The sequence below is a fragment of the Hyperoodon ampullatus genome (genome assembly GCF_949752795.1).
Source record: "Hyperoodon ampullatus genome assembly, chromosome: 19".
Lineage (NCBI taxonomy): Eukaryota > Metazoa > Chordata > Mammalia > Artiodactyla > Ziphiidae > Hyperoodon > Hyperoodon ampullatus.
In genome coordinates this window covers 43,015,958-43,037,595 of record NC_136932.1, presented here as the reverse complement: position 1 = coordinate 43,037,595, position 21,638 = coordinate 43,015,958, and the positions used below count along the sequence as shown (strand labels likewise).

At 56.4% G+C, this 21,638-nt stretch overlaps 2 protein-coding genes across 2 annotated transcripts; both read left to right on the top strand.

Annotated features, from left to right (window-relative positions):
* The first annotated feature begins 9,506 nt into the window (after positions 1-9,506).
* Positions 9,507-19,323, top strand: DPH1 (diphthamide biosynthesis 1). Its single transcript, XM_079726278.1, has 13 exons — positions 9,507-9,582; positions 11,356-11,508; positions 11,629-11,692; positions 13,272-13,393; positions 13,798-13,955; positions 14,085-14,206; positions 16,097-16,165; positions 16,572-16,728; positions 16,861-16,961; positions 17,808-17,886; positions 18,147-18,287; positions 18,458-18,565; positions 19,270-19,323. The coding sequence occupies exons 1-12, from the start codon at positions 9,522-9,524 to the stop codon at positions 18,545-18,547; spliced, it is 1,317 nt and encodes a 438-aa protein (XP_079582404.1). The 5' UTR covers positions 9,507-9,521; the 3' UTR covers positions 18,548-18,565; positions 19,270-19,323.
* Positions 18,721-20,109, top strand: OVCA2 (OVCA2 serine hydrolase domain containing). Its single transcript, XM_079726279.1, has 2 exons — positions 18,721-18,919; positions 19,270-20,109. The coding sequence occupies exons 1-2, from the start codon at positions 18,736-18,738 to the stop codon at positions 19,767-19,769; spliced, it is 684 nt and encodes a 227-aa protein (XP_079582405.1). The 5' UTR covers positions 18,721-18,735; the 3' UTR covers positions 19,770-20,109.
* The last annotated feature ends 1,529 nt before the right edge of the window (positions 20,110-21,638 follow it).

Below are 21,638 nucleotides of genomic sequence, written 5' to 3'. Positions count from 1 at the left end.
TTCCTAATGAGACTTCCTCTTTTCAAACTTGGCCGAGAACCTCTCCTGGCGTCAAGTCCACTGTTTGCTCTGGTTATCCACCTGGTCTCCTAAAACAGAGCTGTTTAATCCTCCAGGGGGGTCGGGGTTGGTAGCCTGAATCTGAGACCAGAAACTCAGGTTCATTCCTGCAGTAAAGGAGCCAGTATGTCCACGCTGGGAGTTTGGGTCCTGAACAGTTCCTCTGTAGAAAATGGACCTGGAAATTGCAGTGAGGAGTTGGCCCTGTGTTGGCATGACAGAGATGGAACCAAAACACATTTTCCACATTGTGTGAGCTCACAAAAGGGGAGCATTGCACTGCTTTCCTTGCTTTTATTCTGGATCCTGGTGAGAAAATGCATGCATGGACTTTATTTAGCAACTCACTCTGCTTCTCCTCTCTATTGAGGTGACCTGGTGCTCCCCTAAAATTCTTCCTCTTGGCTTCTCTTTGCTGGCATAAGGACCAGGAGCTTTGAGGAAAGAAGTCCGGAAGCTCCTAAATAAGGAAACTGTCTTGGTGTCACTGGTTTCACTAGGCTGCATTACTTGAAGGGGACAGAATTGGGCTGGGAAGACTGAAATCCCACTTCTGTACCTGGATTTGGGCTAAAAAGCCTCATATCTCAACCCTCTAGACAGGGCTCTTGTATTTCCCCTCTACACTTTCTCTAGCAGAAAGGAGAGTGTCTTGGCTGTCCATGGAACACTCTCCACTTCCCTTCTCCATTGGGGCTAAGGAGGGCCATGTCACTCATAGCTCCAAGAGGAGCCTGCTTACACCTGGCCACGTGGAGACTCTCTGATTCCCTAGGGAACCTCTGGATTCAAATCAACCAAGCATCTGACAACCCCACGGTCCCCCTACCTTCCCTTCTTCCCACAAAGGAGACCCAATCTAGACACTAGGCGAGCCCATCAGGCTATGGAAACCAAAAGAACAAAATGCATCTTACTGGGTTGCAGGCCTTAATCTAGCTCTTGCTGAATTATGCAGGGTTGGCATTAACTTATATAAATGAGTGTGTTTGACTGATTTTGTGGTTGATGTACAGATAAATTCTAATGAAAGACAGCTACAAGATTTTAAATTATTAATTAGACTGCCACTTAACAAAGCCTATTTGGCACTCTATTTCCTTGCTTAACAAGACAAAAACTTTAAGGTTCTGTATGCGCCCAGAGGCTGTTGATTTGCATTCTGTTTTTATAGCTCTAAAAATGAAAACCATAGATCCTGACCTTAAGCAGGCCGCTTCTTGCAAAGCAAAACCCCCAGCAGGCTGCCCTGCCTTCCTGGATGGTGCTGGGTAGCTCGGGGCCTCGCTTGCCCTGACCGTCTCTCATCTCTGACCAGAGATTTGCTTTTTTATATCCCTGGTTCTTCTGGGGTAGGCCAGGAGATGGAAAAGCCAGCAGGGCAGCTGCTGAAGCCTAAAGCTACCAGCGCTGTCAGTAGCAAGATCCACTGAGAACGCAGGGCTATTCTGGTTCACAGAGGTAGGGCTGTGGCCAGTAGAGTCTGTTCATTAAGAGATGCAAGGCAGGGCTTCCCTGGTGGCGCAGTGGTTAAGGGTCCGCCTGCCGATGCGGGGGGTGCGGGTTCGTGCCCCGGTCCTGGAGGATCCCACGTGCCGCGGGGCGGCTGGGCCCGTGAGCCATGGCCACTGAGCCTGCGCGTCCGGAGTCTGTGCTCCGCAACGGGAGAGGCCACAGCAGTGAGAGGCCCACGTAACGCAAAAAAAAAAAAAAAAAAGAAAAAAAGAGAGATGCAAGGCAGCATCCCCAGTTCCTAAAATGTCCTGCCTGGAGACAGCACCATGTTAACTGCAGTCAGACAACCAGCAATCAGAGGGACGACACTTGTGGTCCAATCCCTACTCTCACCTTCTTCCTCCTCTGGGGTTTCTTTGCAGGATGGGTAGGGCTCGTGGTCCCCTCTTCTCCCAGGATCTAGGGAGGGCTACTCTTTCTTCATCTTTCAAACCCTTTTCCAAATCATAATTAAACTGTGAAACTCCCTCAGAGCCAGGACCCCACACAGGGTTCTGCATCTGATAGGCAGGGAAACTACAACAACTATCTGAATCCATGCCATGATATTTTTGCCGGGAGCCTTTGGGAACAATTTGAGAAGCAGAAACTTCAAGGGCCACCTCTCTTGGCACTAGCCCCAGTCATATCTTTGTCTCTGGGCACACACCTAGAATCCACACAGAGAATCTGAGTGGCCTGTGTGCGTGTGTGTGTGTGTGTGTGTGTGTGCCTGTACGCGCAAAAGAGACCAGTCCTGGGGATCCGGATCAGGGGCCAAGGGAGAAAATTGCCCAGGAAAGGACCCAAATAAAAGTCCTTTGCCCACACCATGTCCCACCAGCAGGCTCCAGGCTGCTGGAGCCCAGCCCAGCCAAGTCCAGCAAAGGACTTCTCTGCTCTGCTTCCCTCAGGCCAGTCCAGGTGGAAGCCTCTTTGGTTGGTAGAACCTCTCCTGCCAATGAAGCTGTGCAGGAAGGGAAAAATAGCCCAAGTGGCAAATACACGTGACTGCCAGGCCTCCAGTGACCACCTCTTGGGCAAGGTAAAGAGCCTCCCCCTGGGGAGCGGCCCCCAGAATGCACTGGACTCATCCCAAGCTGTGCTTCTGGCTAGCAAGGATGGGAGAAAAAGGCTCCCGGAGGCTGCTCAAGCCTCCCTGGGCACTTAAACCATATAAATAAAGTGCGTGGGCTGCTTCATGGCTCGTTTTTAACTGTAAACTGCCAAAAGACAAAAGACCAAAAGGGAGATGAGATGTCAGTTCCTCTCTATTATCTCCATCACAGACCTGCAGCCCAGACATGGCGGCCTTTAAAACTGCCTGGGAAGCCTTCCCCACTGGGGCAAGTTTGCACGCTCCTGGCCCAGGCTGCCCAGACCTCGGCCTGCGCTCAGCTGCGTAAAAAAGCATCCTCTCTGTGCAGACACACTCTGGCCAGCACCGCCGGTTGCTGAAAAGGCTTTTAGTCCCTTTCTGCTGGGAAAAGGAACTGGGGTGTATCCGTGAAGTGGTTTCTCCAACCAGCCGCAGAGACTTTTCCCACCCACGGTGAAAGGCAGTCAGCGTTTCCCCCCTGCACTGCACCGACCGACGTGGAGGGCACAAGTCACACACAAGTTTGTGGATATTGACACGGCGGGGCAACCGAGGCTCCTGGGTCGGTCTGAGACAGCCGGGACCACCACACCGCCTTTACTGCTTCCAGCGCAGGCGTGGTTTCTTCACCTACCTGTCCGACCTCCTTATGGGGTCTCTTCCATCACCCCCCACATCTACTCCTCCCCGCCCAAATCCGGGCTTTGCTTCCCCCTTCTCCGCCACCTCCCCCCTGCCCATTTTCTCCTTCCCCATCCTACTGTGAGGTCAGAATCCTGTGCTTACGACACCTCGGTCTGTTGCCATGGAAACAGGGGCGGATTAAGGCTGGAGCGCGGAGCGCAGGGATCAGGCCCCTCCGCTACCTGAGCACCCGCCTCAGCTGGCTCCCGCAGGGCCCGGGCAGCCAGCCGCAGGCGCCCGCGGCTCATCAGCCGCTCGGCCCGGGCCAGGGACGAGGGGGTCCCGACGGGGCGCCGCAGCCCACCCGGACCTGGGAAGGGAGAGAGGTAGATGCAGAGGCCCGGGCAGCGGTTGGCGGAGCCCGCGGGCTCACGACGTGGTCACCTGCCCTCCCTGGGCCCTGGGGACAGCTCCCGGCGCGGCAGCCACGTGGGGGCGCGGCAGGACTTCCCCAGCGCCAGCGCCAACTTTGCAGCGCTCAGCTATGAGCCCGACAAGCCCAAGGGTCGTCGTGAGGTGGTAGCGGGGCCAGCTCTTACGTTGAGACTGGCTCCGGCCGCGCACGCTCCAGGCACGGCCTCCGCCTTCGCATCCCTCCGCTCCAGGCAGAAGGAAAGTTTGAGGAACCGATCAGCAGGGGCTAGCCACCAACCCTCGGCCGCTGGGTGTCCAGAGCCCGCCGCTGAGGACCACCAAAGCGGGGCTGCAGGGAAGGTGCCCGGCTCCGGGCCCCACCTGGGAACCAGGACGCGCAGTGAGCGAGCGCCCGGGCCGCGCGCTGACTGACCGCCAGCTGCACCGGAGCGCAGGCTGGACCCGGCCCCGCCAAAGCGGCAGAAGCTGGCGGCGTGTGCCCGCGCAGGGGATGGAGCCTGCAAGTCAAAACTTTATACTGGCAAAGCTAAGGTCCCAGGAGGCCGGCTTCCCTTCCATCAGGGGCAGCTCACTGTGGTCTCGAAATGACCTCGCCGAGCCAGATCCCTAGGCCTGGCCGCTTGATCCATGGAGCAAATCCCGTGTCTCGCTACTGGCCCCAGTCGGGGGCTGAGCTCCTCCAGCAGCACTTCCTCGGCGGGTGGGTCCCCGCGAAGCCCGCCAGACTGCCCAGAGCTGCTTCCCGGGCCCGGAGCCTCGGCGCCTGGCAGCTCTCGGGTGGCTCCCAGGCTCGCGGCTCTGCCCCGTGCGTATCCAACTCCAACTTGGCCCTGCGGCTCCAACTCACCTTTGCGAAGCATGTTGGCCGCGGGGCCGCCACTCGGAGGTCGGCCTAGGCGCGCTCCCTCCCAGGGTCCGGATTCAAATCCTTGGGCGCTGGCTGCAGCTAATCCGAGCGCGTCGAGGCGGGGGCAAACCGGGGATCCGCTTGTGCCCGGCGGCCCGGCCCCGCAGGGGCATGGTGAGCCCGAGCCCCGCGCCGAGGGCACCGGCGCCCACCAGCAACCGCGGCGCTGCCCGGCAACCCCGGGGCGAGCTGCTTGCTCCGCGGAGCTGGCGGCCTGCTTCTGCAGCCCCGAGCACTTTGCAGGCGGTTTTGAGGGGGGACGCCGCCCCCCGGCCGCCCGGCCGCGGCCCCCTCCTTTCCGCCCCCTCGGGCCGCAGCCGCCGCCGCGGTTGCTGCAAAAGGGCGCTCGCACGCACCGCCAAGCTCCGGGGAAAGCGCCCGGCGCGCGTTTGCAGGACCGTGCGATCGGCGGAGCGGGGCGCCTCCCTTTCTCCCCCCCGGCTTCCCCCACCTCTCCTCCCTCCTTCCCTCCCCCGCTCGCTAGCTCCCTCCCTCTCTCTCTCCGCTCCCCGCCCCCGCTCACGGAGCGCCTCCCATACAAAATTTATGAAAGTGCTCTCAGCTCGCGGTGCTGAGCGCCGTCTTATTCCCAGGGCAGCGGCGCTCAGCCTTGCGGCGCCGCCTCCCAAGGTGTTTTCGCTGCGCCCGACCCCGGGGACGATCCTCGGCCTGCGGCCGTCCAAGTACCTGCCCTAGTCTCCGGGCCAGTCGTCGGGCCACTCGAGAGCCCCTCCCGGGCCCCGTGGGCTTCCCGGGGCTCGCACCCGCCGCCCCACCCCACCCCCACCCCCCGCTCGCCCTTCGCGGATGGAGGTCACCGAGAGAGGCAGCTGGAAGCGTGCGCTCTGCCCACCGGCTGGGATGCGAGGACCGCCGCCCAGAGTCCCCGATTACAAGTCCGCACCCCTGCCCATCTCCTCCCTGGCCGGCTCCTCTTCCTCCTCGGAGGCTAGACGGCTCCTCCTTGCCCAGGATAGCTCCGGCAGACCCAGCCGCATCGCATACCGAGACCCAGGACACTATCCTTTTTGAGGGGTGGTGTGGTGTGCCCCCTGGCTGGTCTACACACCTCAGCAAGCATTGGGGAGGCCCAGTTGCATATTCTAGAGAGGGAAAGACTGGTGTGGGGCTCAGGCAAGCTATCTCCGCCTGGGAGGGTGGGGGGCTCTGTTCTCCCTCAGTCTACACAGACCCCGCCCGGGGCTTCGTGGAAAATGGAGGAGGCACCGCCTAAAAAGCAGGTCCCACAGGGGACCAGTTGGGCTGAGCTTAGAGAAGGTTCAGGCCAGATGAGTCCTGGGTGGAGGCCGGCACCCCCTACTGGCCTGGGATAAGAGGGGTCCTGGAGGGGGGAAAGAGTGGGCTAAGTCACCCTTTAAAGGCACATTTATTGAGGGTCTATCATTGTAGAGTACTACTGTTCCCCGGGGATTCAGCCAATGAAAAAGGCAAGGTTCCTGCCCTTGTGGAGTTTACAGTTAATAGGGACAATTGAGGAAAGTCCAGATGAGATGGCGCTTGGAAGAAGAAACAGCCACGTGTTGTTCTGGAGCTGATATGGGCAGATCAGGGAAAGCCGCTCTGAGCAAGTGACATCTAAGCAGAGATCTAATTGAAGTGAGAGGGTGAGGAGTGTGATTCCTTGGAGAAAAACTTGTCATGATTGGAAGGTCAAAAAGAAGGCCATTATCATTCATTCACCCATACATGCATTCAACCACACTGAGGCTCTGGGTTTGTGCTAACTACCTAGGCTTGGACTTCCAGCAGTTTATGGCACAGTTGGGGAAGACCCACAAGCTATCCTAGAATGCGACAGGAAGACATACAGAGTGTGGGAGGGGCCTCTGCTAGCTCTGTAGGGGGGTGGGGAGGAAGACCATCCAGAAAGGCTTCACAGAAGAGATGCCGTTGGTCTTGAGGGCTGAATTCATCAGGCTGAGAAGGTGAAAGGCCATTCCAGGCAGGAAAGAATGTGCAAATGCTTGGAGGTGAGAGAGTAACCTTGTTCTGAAGATTAAGAAGATTGGTCCGGAACTACCATGGCAGTCCAGTGGTTAAGAAGGAGCTTGCTTTCCAATGCAGGGGGTGCAGGTCGATCCCTGGTCGGGGAGCTGGGATCCCACGCGCCTCTTGGCCAGGAAGCCAAAATGTGAAACAGAGGCAATATTTAACAAATTCAATAAAGACTTTAAAAATGGCCCACATCAGGGCTTCCCTGGTGGTGCAGTGGTTAAGAATCCTCCTGCCAATGCAGGGGACATAGGTTCGAGCCCTGATCCGGGGAGATCTCACATGCCGTGGAGCAACTAAGCCTGTGCGCCACAATTACTAAGCCTGCACTCTAGAGCCCATGAGCCACAACTACTGAAGCCTGCGCGCCTAGAGCCCATGTTCTGCAACAAAAGAAGCCACCGCGGGCTTCCCTGGTGGCGCAGTGGTTGGGGGTCCGCCTGTCGATGCAGGGGACGCGGGTTCGTGCCCCGGTCCGGGAAGATCCCACATGCCGGGGAGCGGCTGGGCCCGTGAGCCATGGCCGCTGGGCCTGCGCGTCCGGAGCCTGTGCCCGCAATGGGAGAGGCCACAACAGTGAGAGGCCCGCTTACCGCATAAAAAAAAAAAAAAAAAAGAAGCCACCGCGATAAGAAGGCTGGGCACCACGAGTGCAGCAACGAAGACCCAAGGCAGCCATAAATAAGTAAGTAAGTAAGTGAATAAATAAATAAAATCTATATAAAAAATGTTCCACATCAAAAATAAAATCTTAAAAAAAAATTGGTCCATCTTGTGGGAAAAGAAGGTGAGGTATTCTCTTAGCCTCCACCAGCTGCAGAGCTGGACTGAGCCACCCCATCTGAGCCCTGCCAGGCAGACACTAGCTGAACTCAATGATGCTGAGAGCTGCAGGGGCCCTCCACCAGTAAACCAATGTCAGCGAGGTTGAACAACTTGACCAGCTTCTCACAGCCGATCAGCGCCAAAGTATGGGCCTGAATCAGGACGTGCTGATCCTCCTTCCATCTCCTCAAGCCGCCTCCCCATGACCCCCTGCCCCACAATCTCCAGTATCTTAGGCAAAGTTGGCTGGGGCTGGGCGTGAGTGTGAGAAGCAGAGTTATTTCAGTCCTCTGGTTGGGTGCTGTTTTGGAGTCCAGCCAGGGAGTGGGGGCGACCGTGGGTGGGTGTTGTAGTTTAATGTGGGGGGAGCGCTGTGCCCGCCTTCTTGTCAGGCAGTAATTACTCAGACTGCTGAGTAACTCTGGCAGGGAGACCCCCATGGACAGATGGAGGTGTTCTCCGCCTAAGTTGAGTAACAGCCCCCAATGTCCTGCACTGCAGGGTCTTGGGGCACATGCTCACCTCCTAATGGGGGCCAGGGCAACTCATTTAGGACAGGCGCTGTGGGGCAATGTTATAAAAGGATGGGGGACTTCTATCACCAGTGGGCCCACCTCTGCCTAGGGAAAGGCCCTAAGGGATACGGGGCCTGCTAGGGAGAAGCCATTACTCTGCTGGAGCCAATTTTTCCCCCTTGGAACTCACAGCTGCAGCCAGAGCTAAAGTTGCCCACAGGCTGGGCCTTAGTGTCCTGAATGGGGAGGGGCTGGACTCACGGGGTCCCTGGAATTGAGATCCTACACCCTAGGGGTCCAGAGAACCTGAGGGAATGGGAAAGTGCAGGCTGGACTCTTATCAGGCTGATGGGGTGTTCCTTGGACCCATGTTGGCCACATTCCTGCCCAAAGCTGTGATTGTCCTAAGAGCATCAGTTGGTGGTCTGACGGGCAGAGCACTGACCCCTTCTGGTCCTCCCCTTGGCTGCTCATTCCCAGCCTGCCCAGCCAGCTCTCCTCTCTGGGCGGTCTCCCAGGCAGAGCCGGTCCCTGGCTGCTTGTTTTTCACTTCTCCCTGCACCTTAATTAGGAGTTTCCAAGCAGGGAGGGCCTCCAGGGGAGCCCGAGGCCACAGAGCGCCTTAAAGGGCCAGCTGTGCTCACATAGAGAGCAGAGAGGAAGATGGTGCCAGAGGGCTGCGTGGGCAAAGGGCCCTGGGGGACGATTCCTCTATGGGGCCGACCTTGCTGAAAGCCAGTCCTGCAGGTACTCCGCTCTTCCAAATGTCAAGGCTGTCTCACTGGCTACCCTGCCTTCTCTTTGAGATTCCAGAAGCTTATGCACTGATCAGGAGAGAGGCTTCCTAGGCCTGAGGGGCAGCCTAGGCAGGACAAACGTTGGCCAGAATCCCGAAGGTTTAGGCAGTCGAGTCCTTAGACTTCCCCACTCTGCCAGGAAAGCACCTTCAGGCTGGGGGCCTTCCCCTGGTAACAGTTTATCACAGGTGAACCTTCCACACTGTCGGTTCTAAAGGTGTAAGGGCAACCCAGCGCTCCGGAAACCAGCACCAAGACTCAACTTGGAACTGGCTCGGTGGGTGCTGAGTTCTGTCCTGTCCGAGCAATGGGGTCCTCTGAGGCAGGGAATGCGGCCCCACCCATAGGCATCCAGGTCTTATCAGGAGGGGAGAGAGTGAGGGGAGCTGAAGGAGGACCCTGTGGTGTCGCCATTTACAAGACTCCGCCCTCAGAACTGGGGTAGGGAGTCGGCAAATAGGAGGGCACTTGTCGGGGAGAACCAGGTTCAAGCTGCCCGGAAGGGGAGGAGGGGACAGGGTCGCCGGGAGAACGCAACCGCTGTAGCCGGGGACCACCAGGGGCTCCCGAGAGTCTCGACCTTCCCGGCTGACCTGGGAACCCACTCTAGCCCCACCCCTATCTTTCTGCTTCACGGTCCCCGCCCCGCAAATCCCCGCCCCTCGCTGGCCGATCGGCGATCGATCGCACTGTCTGCGCTCTCCTCGTTCTTCTAGCGCTGTCTTTTTGGTCCCAACGTGGGCCAGCTGGTGATGGCGGCGCTGGTTGCGGCCGAGGCCACAGAGTCCGGCAGCCGAAACGGCCCGGGCAGAGGTGGGTGCTATAAGGCTGCGGCCTCCGGACCTCGCATCTCGGGGTAGGGCCCCCAAGTCAGGGACAGGACCCTTTAATGGCGGCGGCGCGTTTCTCCTCCAGACCCGGAAGGCCTTGCCGTCGCTCGCTCTGGGCGGCTGTCGCTGGAGCCCAGGACGACAGGTCTTTCTTTTGCAGCCTTAGGGCACGATCGGGAGCAGCCCCTCCTAGGAGCTTGTAGTCCTTAAGTCGGAAACGCTACCCACCCCCTGCCTTGGCGGGCAGACAGACGCCTGAAGACTCACGGATAAGACGTACCCGACGGGGAGGGAAGGAGCCAGGCGCGTTGCCCCGGGCATTCCACAAGTGTGCCTTCGGGGAATGCTTCAGGAAAGATGCACAAGGTTTCATTCACCTGGCGCTTATTGAGCGCCCGCTGAGTGCCAGGCCTGTGCTAGGTGCAGGGACTGGACTGCAGCCCTGCCCTCAGGGATCTCACAGTCTACCGAGGAATGCTGACGTAAACAGAAGGTTACAGCCAAATGATAAGGAAGCGCCTACTGGCCCTTGGGACAAATCGAGCTGCTACGACTAGCAGCTCCCACACTCCAACAACCACAAAGGGCTTGGGCCTCTGCCAGAGGAGCTTCTGAGAGGGGCGGGCCCAGAGACGCAGGCTTGTGTTTCATGGCCTTTGAAACATCTGAACAAGTACCATAGCAGTGGTAACATTCAAATCTGGACTTAGGGTCCCAAGCCTGCCATTCTAGTTCTCCACTGCACCATCACCACCACCACAGAGGCTGAAGTGTCAGGTCTGGCAGGATCCCTGGCAGAAGTTCTGGCAAATAGTACAGGCTCAATAAATATTCGCTGAATAAATCATTTCTCTCCTTGTCACATTCCCAAACTGTCTGGTGCCTAAAGGGAGACCAGGGTTGGGCTAAACTGAATTGTGGGGAGTAGGATGCAGATGAAGGGCTGCAGCCTTCGTAAAGGGCTACAATGTTTCTTCTCCTTTAATCAGGGGTTTGTAATTATTTGTGTACCTGCATTTGCCGCCACTAGACTACTAGCCCCTAAAGGGCAAGGTCACTTTTCTGTCCTTACCTGTTTGCCCACAGTCCTGACTAGAGTGTATTCTTTCCATCCTTCCTGGGGTGGGAAGTGGGGTAGAATGATGGAACTGAGGAATTTGTTAAGTCAGTTAAATGTATGGTGTTTATTTCCCTTTTGAATGAGGAGAGGGAAGAGTGCAGGAATTAACCAGTGTAGACATAGTCAGTGGGACTCAAGTAAGGAAGGCAGTCTTTTAAATTAGTACTTAACAACAGTTTGCTTATAGATCTCATATCTAGGATCTCAGAACTTCAAGGTGTTCTCAGGGGCTGGGGGGAGAGGGACGTTTTCCGAGACTGGTTGGGCTGGCTGGGCTCTTGGGGTTTCCTCAGGATTGTTCTCTATCAAGGAGCGGTTGTGTGAACTTTTTTTTCATTTGCCTCTCAGTTGAGTCCCCTAGTGTCAGCTTACTCTCCTGAGGTAAGAGCTGAGCCACACACTCAAGTCCTTGATTCCCAATAATTTCATAACATGGAAATTAATTATACAGATTTCCTCCTAGCTTAATGGGTTGTCTTTCCAGCTTCAGGATGAACTCAGTGGGGAAGAAGGCTGGGCCAATCCCCTTGGCATCTAGGATCTGGGCCTTAAACTTGGGTGGTGTTAACAGCTCACTCAGGTCTGGCTGTGGTTTAGGCCAGGCACCAACCAACTCAGGCCTTGCATTCGTCCTAGGTCGAGCCCCTCGGGGCCGCTTGGCCAATCAGATACCCCCTGAGATCCTGAACAATCCCCAGCTGCAGGCAGCCATTCAAGTCCTGCCTTCCAACTATAACTTTGAGATTCCCAAGACCATCTGGAGGATCCAACAGGCCCAGGCCAAGAAGGGTGAGCCCATAAGCTTTGAGCGGGGGTGGGGGAGGAGAGGTTGCCTGGCCGAGCCAGGGGCAGTGTCCCCATCCCAGTCTCTTCCCAGCCTTCTGCTCACGTCTCTGCTCTGTCTTGCAGTGGCCTTACAAATGCCTGAAGGCCTCCTCCTCTTCGCCTGTACCATTGTGGATATTTTGGAAAGGTGAGCCTTGGGCCACTGACGAAGCTGAACCAAGACCTTCCCCGTGTCCATTACAGCTCTGCCTGTTGGCATCATTTTTTCCTTCTGGACCTCTGCCTTACCGTGTTCCTTCCCACAGCCATACACACACCAAGGGAAAACCCCCAAACTAAACTCCTAGCCTGCTGCAATCCCTGCTTGTCTCTATAACTCTCCCCTTCCCTAAAAGAAATTGGGAGGGAGAAATGAGTCAATTCCAGTATCTTCAAAGGTGGGCCCGCAGCAGGTGGTGGAGCCTGAGGAAGAAGCTAAGAGTCCTCAGAGTTGACCCTGCAGTGGGCTGGGTGGTCAGCATGGGGTCTGGCTTGGGGGAAACTTTTTCTCTGGCACATTTGGAGGAGTGAGGCAGGAGGGGCTTGGCAGAGGGAGAAGCGCATTGGAGATGGTATTCAGTTCCTCTCCCTCCCTCATCTGAGTTTCTTCAACACAGTGAGCCATCCTTGGGGGGGGGGGCGGTGCTCAGCCATTTGGAACCAGCACAGGAACAGGGAGGGCGAAAGAAGAAAGGGGAGGTCACCTCGTGATGGGAACCTCCCACTTCCCTGCTGCCGCCCTACCCCCACCCTGCTCCTCATCCCCGCAGCCACAGACTCACTTCCCGGCTCCCACCCTCTTGCCCCTTGGGGATGCTCTCTGGGGCTCGGGCCAATTTGCATACATTTTAATCTATAAAAAATTAAGTGCTCTGGCTGACTCAGACGCCTGGGCTGCATTCTAAGGAGCTGAATTATCTACTTCTGTGCACAGCCTGATTTGGGGAGGTGGGGGAGCTGCCTGGCAGCAGCTCAGCTTTTCGGACCACACCCCCAGGAGAGGAATGGGGAGACCCCCTGACACTGAGCCAGACTCCATGCCCCAGGGGTGGGTCTCAGGGAAGAGCTAGTCCTCTGGCCCCATTCCTGTGGTGAGTTCAGGGAGAGTGGGGTCTTCCCCAGCCACCCATCCCCCAGTGATTCAGGCCTGGCAGCAGATCCCATGGCAGTGTGCTGGCCAGAGCCCACTCTTCCTGACGCATGAGGTGTGTGGGTGGCGCCATGTGCTGCGGAGGAGCTGTCCACGGGTCCCCCCATCCCGGGCACAGAGGGCCCTGACTAAGGGTGGGGAGGTAGCAGGGGGTCTGGGCGATGGGGAGGCTATGTGTATCCCCACACGCGTGCCCACACACACGTCACGGTGCCAGGGTGTGGGAGTGGGTGTCTTCACCCCTGTGTGCATGCTCATTGCTCTGGGTGGGAGGAGTTGGGGCGGCGGAGGTCTGTGTTTGACCCCCTGTATGCCAGGCTGAGGGTTGGGGGTCCCTCTTGCAGTCTGAGCCTGGGCAGAGGAATAAGGTTGCTACAGAGCTACGGTTCCAGGAGCTGCTGCCAGGCCTGGGGGAGGTAGCAGCTGGGCCCCACCTACTCTGTTGGCAGAAGTGGCAGTTGCCAACCCAAGGGATTGGGAGAGGTAGGGAGAGTGGAGCTGGGCCCTGAGATACCTCCACAGTTAGGTTCTCTGCTACCTCCTTGTGTCACTGTCCCATTGTTCCCCACCCCGACAGGTTCACGGAGGCCGAAGTGCTGGTGATGGGTGATGTGACCTACGGGGCTTGCTGTGTGGATGACTTTACCGCAAGGGCCCTGGGAGCTGACTTCCTGGTGCACTATGGCCACAGCTGCCTGGGTACGGCAGACCAGGACACCCAGACCCTGGCAGGGAGGTGGGACTGCATGCTCATCCCCATCACAGTGCCTTGTCCTGCTTGTATGCACAAGGTCCCTCCCGGTTTCTGGGATGGCCTTGGCCTTCCTGCACTGCAGGTGAATCTTTCCTTTGGATTTGGTTGCCTTGGAAACCATGCTGCCGTCCCAGATGCGGGTGTTTGAAAGGCTGTTGGTGGTAGAGCAGGCTGCGCCCCCAGCCGAGTGACAGAGATGGAGCTTCTAAAAGACCCGTGACAACACCCTCCCCACCTCCCCCAGCCCCTCCCTCTAACCCTCAGGCTAAAGCCACTGGTCCTGGCTACTCAGAAACCTCGGCCCCTCCTGCCTTCCAGAACAGTCTCCTGAACTCTTCCCTCCTCCCAGTTCCCATGGACACCTCGGCCCAAGACTTCCGGGTACTGTATGTCTTTGTGGACATCCGGATAGACACTACCCACCTACTGGACTCTATCCGCCTCACCTTTCCCCCAGCCAGTGCCCTTGCGCTGGTCAGCACCATTCAGTTTGTGTCAACTTTGCAGGTAAGTGGGCAGACAGTGGCCAGTCTCCAGGCTCTTCCTGGATCCCCATGGCAGGAGCTCCAGGCTGGTCCTATGGCCCTGCCTCTCCTTCCCCATCCACTTGCTTCCCTTCCCTCATTATCCCTACAGGCAGCTGCCCAAGAGCTGAAAGCTGAGTATCGTGTGAGTGTCCCACAGTGCAAGCCCCTGTCCCCTGGGGAGATCCTGGGCTGCACGTCCCCCCGTCTACCCAAGGAGGTGGAGGCTGTTGTGTAAGTGAAAAATGGGGTGTCAGTCATAGAGACACAAGAAATGTACCCTAGGAGGGAGCTGAGGTTCATCATCCAGGAAAGGGAACTGAGTCTAAAGCTCCTTAGCCATTCGCTCAAGGTCACCTTGCAAGATGGGGACCAAATAGGGTTTCAGGTTTCCTGTCTCCCTCTCCAGTGCTCTGTCCAACATCCAGAAGGCTATGCCCAGGGTGGAGCAGGAATCAGGGCCTGTTGGGGGGATGAGGGTGGGCTAGAAATGGTGGGACTATAATTGGAGAAGATGGATGGGCACGCCCAGGCTGCAGCCCTATTAATTTAGCATCCGGACAGCTAACAAGCAGGAGCAGCATGTCTCCTGCTGCCTAATTATTTTAGGTAATGGAAATGCTTAATGTTGTGTGAACGCAGCCAGCCCCAGAGCCGACAGCTCCCCCGGCTAAGACTGGGTAGGGGAGCCCCATTCCCAGCTAATGGCAGGGAAGGAGGGAGGGGCGCTCCTCTGACTCAGCCCCACCTCTGGGGCTGCTGAGGCTGCTCCCTTAAGCCTTGCTGCACCCACACAGCACATCCCTGCCCCTAGCAGGCCCACATCAGGGCCTTCCCCAGCCCAGACCTGGTAGCCCTGCTCCCTGGGGGGCATTCCCCCTGTGCCTGTGCCTGCATAACTCTGAGCTCATAGACGCCTACCCCTGGGGGCGTCATGGTGTGTGTTGGAAGGAGGGACACTGAGTGTTGGCCACTCATCCAAATTTGGTGTGATCTCCAAGACAGAAGGAGCTGCCATGCAGATTGTCTTCCATGCTCTGGCCTCTCCATGGTCTGGGAAGGTACTGTTAGGGACAGCATCTCCTAGGCATGCTTGGTACAGCCTGATGGGTAAGCCTGGAATCAAATCCCAGATGTACTGCTTAATAGCTGTGGGACTTTGGGCAAGCTTCTTAACATCCCTGAGCCTCGCTTGTATCTTCTGTGGAATGGGGATACTATAGGTAGCAGCTTGGAGGGTTACCTGATAGGACTGAGTGAAGTCATACATTCACTGGGTGTTTAGCCCAGGCCTGGTACACGGAAGGCACAAGCCCAGTAAACAGTGGCTGTTATTACAACTCAGTAACTGGACCCAAGAGCTAGTTTGGGCAGAGAGTAGCCAGTATATACCCTGAAAGCTCATTTATGGCATAGATGACACCCTGAACACTACTTCCCACATCTATATTGAGCTAGGTGAGGGAGAATCTGTCCCTCCACCTCCAAGTTAGGATCTAGATCTAGAGCCTTACCGTGGTCTTGGCTGTCCCTTTACTCTTCCCCCAGAAGGTCGGGGTGGGGAGAGGTGCAGTTCTTAGATTCTGCATTACCTAGCTAGAGGGGCCTTAATGGTCATCCAATTCAAACTTATTTCACGTGTGAAAAAACCAGGACGGGGTCTCCCCTGGTGGTGCAGTGGTTAAGAATCCGCCTGCCAACGCAGGGGACACGGGTTCCATCCCAGGTCCAGGAAGATCCCACATGGGGCGGAGCATCTAAGCCCGTGCGCCGCAACTACTGAAGCCCACATGCCTAGAGCCCGCGAGCCACAACAAGAGAAGCCAGCTCAATGAGAAGCCCGTGCACCACAACGAAGAGTAGACCCCACTCACCGCAACTAGAGAAAGCCGGCACGCGGCAACAAAGACCCAATACAGCCAAAACAAAAACAAAAAACAGGGCGGGTGGGGTGGGGTGGGGTGGGGTGAGGTGAGGGGGCTGGTGTGTATGAAATGATGCTTTGTCCCAGTTCACATACACAGTCAGCAGCATAGCCAAGAACTCAGTCCTCTGGACCTCCGAGCCAGTGCCTGCTTCTGGTGCCCCACCCCACACTTACCGTCCCCTTTCTCCCCCCTGCAGATATCTTGGAGATGGCCGCTTCCATCTGGAGTCTGTCATGATTGCCAACCCCAATGTCCCCGCTTATCGGTATGGACTGAGCTGGGCTGACCAGCTGGGAAGGGGGTGGGGTTCTCTGCCACTGAAACCCTCCATCAGCCCAAACTTCCTCATCCCTTGGCCACTTAACAGCCCCCGGCCCTAAGGATCTGAGGCACTTGGGTTCTGAATCTGGGTATCAGGAGAAGGGCTGCTGCTGCACAGCACCTACCCATCCCCTGGAATCACACCTGGATCCTAGACCCCTCTCCCACTCCTGCCTGCTCGAGTTGTGGAACTGATCTTCCCAACGACAATCTCTGCTCTTGCCTCTGTTCTTAATTGCCTGCATGGAGCCTGAGGGTTCAGGAGACCAAGGGGCCCAGTCGGGGAGCTGTGTATATAGCACAAATCCCGTAAGTGGCTGTCACTGTGACCATGACAGCTTCTTTTCCAGATACGACCCGTACAGCAAAGTCCTGTCCAGAGAGCACTATGACTACCAGCGCATGCAGGCCAACCGCCAAGAAGCCATAGCCACTGCCCGCTCAGCTAAATCCTGGGGTCTCATCCTGGGCACTTTGGGCCGCCAGGGCAGTCCCAAGATTCTGGAGGTCAGAGGGCTCAGGATGGCCTCTGGAAAAGAGGACTAACTGGGAACCGAGCTGGGAAAATCAGTAGCCTAAGGGATTTAGCTTTGGCTGCTTGATCGTGGGGACCCCAGCTCTGCCTCTGTCTCCCAACAGCACCTGGAATCTCGGCTCCGAGCCTTGGGACTTCCCTTCGTGAGGCTGCTGCTCTCTGAGATCTTCCCCAGCAAGCTTAGCCTTCTTCCTGAGGTGGATGTGTACGTTTCCCCACCTTTCCTGTCTAGCTATGACTGACTAAAAAAGCTTAGAGTCTGGGTCCTTCCCAGCACCTGTTGAAGGCTGGAGTCGGTGCTTCCATGATCATGAAATTTTAGTGTTAACAGAGCACCCGTCCAGCAGGGACTACCCTTGGCTGTGGGTCTGCCCTACTGTGTCTGGCTTGGGGGCTCACAGGCAACGGCAGCATCATAGTCATTCTGCGTGAGATGAGTTGGAGGGGTGGGTGGCACCTGCTCTGTACCAGGCACTAAATTTGATTCTGGGGATAATATTGCAAATGAGCTGCCCAGGCCCTCCCTTCAGAAAGTTCATAGTCAGTGGAGGAAACAGGAGAAAACAAGCAACACCATAGTGTTATTCTTTATTTTTTAAATAAATGTATTTATTTTTGGCTGTGTTGGGTCTTCGTTGCTTGGCATGGGCTTTTTCTAGTCGCGGCGAACGGGGGCTACTCTTCGTCGCGGTGCGGTGGCTTCTCGTTGCGGAGCATGGGCTCTAGGCACGCAGGCTTCAGTAGTTGTGGCTCGCGGGCGCTACAGTGCAGGCTCAGTAGTTGTGGCGCACAGGCTTAGCTGCTCCGCAGCATGTGGGATCTTCCTGGACCAGGGCTCGAACCCGTGTCCCCTGCATTGGCAGGCGGATTCTTAACCACTGTGCCACCAGGGAAGTCCCCATAGTGTTATTCTAAACAGTAGTAGGTGACAGTCTTTACTTTAGAATAGTAAGCATGCATTGGCTGTGTTGGGGACACAGCCATGTTCTTCAGCATGCTGCCCAGGAACAGGGGGGCCCCCCCTTTGATCTGACGTGACTTCCCCTCCCAGGTGGGTGCAGGTGGCATGTCCACGCCTCTCCATTGACTGGGGCACAGCCTTCCCCAAGCCGCTGCTCACACCCTATGAGGTAACACCACGTTTTGAAAATCCCTGGGAGAGAGTGGGCTTTGCTCCTAGTTCTGTGGGTGGGTGGGCAGCACTTAGTTACAGCTGAGCCACTTCCTAGCTGTGTGGCCTTGGAAGTCCCTTCACCTCTCTGAACCTCACGTTTCCTCTCTGTGCTATAGGGATATAGTAGGACCTTCGTAGGCCGTCGTGAGGGCAGAATTAAATAATCCTGCGTAGAAAAATGTTGGCAGATGTTACTGTCCGGTGTTTCTCCTCTAGGCGGCAGTGGCCCTGAGGGACATTCCCTGGCAGCAGCCCTACCCTATGGACTTCTACGCCGGCAGCTCCTTGGGGCCGTGGACCGTGAACCACGGGCAGGACCGGCTGCTCCAGCACCCGGGCCGGCCGGCGCTGGGGAAGGTAGGAAGGAACCTCAAGGAGGGCGGAGAGGCTTGGGCGCGGCCAGACATTGGCCGCCTCCTTGGTGACGCGAGCCGAGCCCGCCGCCCTGCGGCCGCTACGGGAAGTGCGTGTCAGCGGGGTGGGGAACGTCGCGGAAGCGAGGCCGTGACCAAAGTCGGCCACCTCAGGTTCAGGAGAGGCCCGCGCGCCCCTTTCCAGCCGTGGCTTGCGAGGCTTGCAGCTGCAGAGACGAGGAGGTCGCGCCGCTCGCTCCCTGAAACGCTCCTTGGTCCCAGGTATCAGCCCCAGCTCTGGCCGGGCCGCACCCTCTCTCCGTTGTCATGGCAACGCCCATTCTCTCTGAGGCCCGCCTCCAGGGTGGTGCCGGCATTGGGTCCCGCCCCCTTATGTTCAACTTCCGCTCGGGGGAAAAGCCGCTTCCGGTTCCTTGCGCTTGCCCAAAATTATGGCTACGTCTCCGCCTCTGCGAGTCTTGTGTCTGGCCGGTTTTCGGCAGAGCGAGCGGGGCTTCCGCGAGAAGACTGGAGCGCTGCGGAAGGCGCTGCGGGGTCGCGCAGAGCTCGTGTGCCTCAGCGGCCCGCACCTGGTCGCGGACACAGCGGGCCCTGAGGGCGCCGGGCCACACCCCGGTGAGATGAGCCCTGCCCGGAAATGCGCTCAGAGTCTTCTCTGTCTTGCCTTGTCCCCGTAACGCCTGCCTGCACACAGCCACCCTGTCCCTCCCCTCATTCCTGCCACCCTCCCACCTCATTCTGCCTATGCCCTCCATCCCTCCCACCCCAGCCCCTCGCTCAAATTCCAGCCTGGCCCTCCCAGACTTCCACCTTGTCTCCTCTCCAGGTCAGTCTGTTCCCCGCCTCATTTTCCCCAGACTTTCTTCTCTCCTCAGCCTCCTCTCTTTCCCTCACTCCCTTTCTCATTTCTTTCCCCCTGGATTTCCCCTCGTCCTAACTCTGAACTCTCCCCCTCATCGCTGTAGGGCCCTGCCCTCCGGAGGAGCAACCTCGAGGCTGGTGGTTTTCCAAACAGGAGACAGACGTTTTCTCGGCACTGGAAGAGCCCACGGTGTGCAGAGGTCTGGAGGAAGCCCTGGGAACGGTGGCACAGGCACTGAGCAAGCTGGGGCCTTTCGATGGGATCCTTGGTTTCAGCCAGGGGGCCGCGCTAGCAGCCCTTGTGTGTGCCCTTGGCCAAGCCGGCGATCCCCGCTTCCCTTTGCCCCGGTTTATCATCCTGGTATCTGGTTTCTGTCCCCGGGGCCTTGGCCCCAAGGAAGCCATCCTGCAGGGCCCCTTGTCACTGCCTTCCCTCCATGTTTTTGGGGACACCGACCGCGTCATCCCCTCTCAGGAGAGTATGCAACTGTGTAGCCGATTCCCTGGAGCCACCGCCCTCACCCACTCTGGTGGCCACTTCATTCCGGCAGCCGCAGCCCAGCGCCAGGCCTACCTCCAGTTCTTGGACCAGTTTGCAGAGTGACAGATCAACAAATGCCTTTGCCTCTGCGTTCCCTCTCCACTCCCCATCCCCTAATGGGGACACATGATCTTGATGCAGCCTCTATAATCCCTGTCCTCCCCTTCTTTCCCCTACTGTGATCTCAAGAGACAAATATCAATACTTAAGACTCAAATTATATAAGCCCAGCTCTGCACTCAAGAAAAAGAGGATTAGGAGGCCTAATGGACTTTGACCATGGCATCTGATATTCAAATATAAGAAAGGTCAGTGGAGCCCTGGATGAGTGGAGAGTAACACGAAAAGCAGAGACTGCCAGCACTGTGACTGGTACAAAATAAAGTGGTGATTTGGATTTTGAGCATCGTTTCCCTGGTATACACAGCAAAACTCATTTTATTAAAAAAAAATAAAAGTGGATTCCTGGCCATCCACACAGCCTCCAGGGCAGCACCAAGCAGGGAGGTGTTTCCAGTTATGAACCCCCAGGACAAGCTCATGCATGTATGCACGTAAACACTTACACATTACTGGTGAAAGTCTTTAAGTCCCAACCTGAAAGAAAGGAGGCCTCCCTGAAGCAGGGAAGAATTTACATCTGAGAAGTTTGGGGAAGAGATCAATTGGCAGGGCTCTGCCTGGGCCATACTGAGTTTTGGCTTCCTCCATCCTGATCCCTAAGAGTTGTGTGTTGGCCTGTCAAAACCTGGCTTCATATGTTCTCTGCTTTCTCCACCATAACAGTCTTACCCCTCCGAACTATGAGCTTGAAGGGTGGGATGGTGCTAGACCTTAGACCTTGATGGAAGCCAAAGATAGCACAGAAGTAACCTTCTTCCAAACTTGACCCTGTTTGCAGCGTTTGAGATTGATGCTACTCTGTAGAGATTGCAGCCAAGACCTAAGCAGCTCATCTGGTTTGAAAGTGGTGTTTTTCCTATACACTCTAAAGACTGCTCACTTCAGCCATTTCCCCCACTTCCAGGGCCTTCATCCCCAGCCTGCCCTGCCTCTGCAGACTGACCAGCTTGTTCCTTTTCTGGAAGTTCGCAACAGGCCCTATCTGGCCCTCAAGCATGGCTGCCCCAAGTAGTTTAGTAATTGAGCAGGAATTGAGATTAGGAGATTGTAGCACAAATACTCTAGCCCATCCTGAGACGACAAGACAAATAGTCTGAAATCACCTGAAATTCTGAGTTCTTCACAACGGACAGCAGCTGTCCAAGATTTTTTTAAAAAGAGTTACCTGCCCAGACAGACCCAGTTTACTGAGTCTGGAACCTTTACAGCAGAAAGTGGGGTTGGGGAGAAAGTTCTCTCTTGGTACAGTCTGCTACTGCCTTGTTCTTGGGGTTTTTTTTGTTTTGTTTTTGGTTGTTTTAAAGGGAGATCCCTTCCTTGGCAAAAGGAAGAGACTCTGAAATGGACTGAATTACTCCTATAGACCTGTTTGTTGGCTTTGGCCCATAGAATTTTAGAAAAAGTTGGGATTATGATACTTAAAAATTTTGGAATTTCACACAAATTCAGATTCCTGGCTTCTCTGGAAATAAGCAGTTCAGAATGGAAAGCAGTGAGTAGGTCCGCAACTAAGGGCTCACATGCCTTCGTGGCAATCACACAGCAAGGCCCCAAGCGGTGAAAATGAGGCCAACCTGCATACCACAGCTGCTGCTATTTGGGATTATTGGAAGGAGTAAAGGAGAGAGGGAAAGACATTTGGGGAATAAATTTTAAGGCAGGGCTTAAAGTTGGAAGGGTGAAGGTGAAGACCAGAGCAGTGTCCGGTGGAGCAGAAGTGAGGAGATAAAAATTCCCCTGGGAATCAAAATGCCTGACCTAAAAGGAGACAGATCATGTGGTCCACTGATTCCCAACAACTGAGATATG

Bases quoted from the DNA above. Each gene is read 5' to 3' on its own strand.
- OVCA2 (XM_079726279.1), top strand. From the start codon at position 18,736: ATGGCTACGTCTCCGCCTCTGCGAGTCTTGTGTCTGGCCGGTTTTCGG. The intron at 18,920-19,269 runs GTGAGATGAGCC...TCATCGCTGTAG, and splicing joins GGGCGCCGGGCCACACCCCG to GGCCCTGCCCTCCGGAGGAG.
- DPH1 (XM_079726278.1), top strand. From the start codon at position 9,522: ATGGCGGCGCTGGTTGCGGCCGAGGCCACAGAGTCCGGCAGCCGAAAC. The intron at 16,166-16,571 runs GTATGGACTGAG...CTTCTTTTCCAG, and splicing joins CCCAATGTCCCCGCTTATCG to ATACGACCCGTACAGCAAAG. The intron at 17,887-18,146 runs GTAACACCACGT...TTTCTCCTCTAG, and splicing joins CGCTGCTCACACCCTATGAG to GCGGCAGTGGCCCTGAGGGA.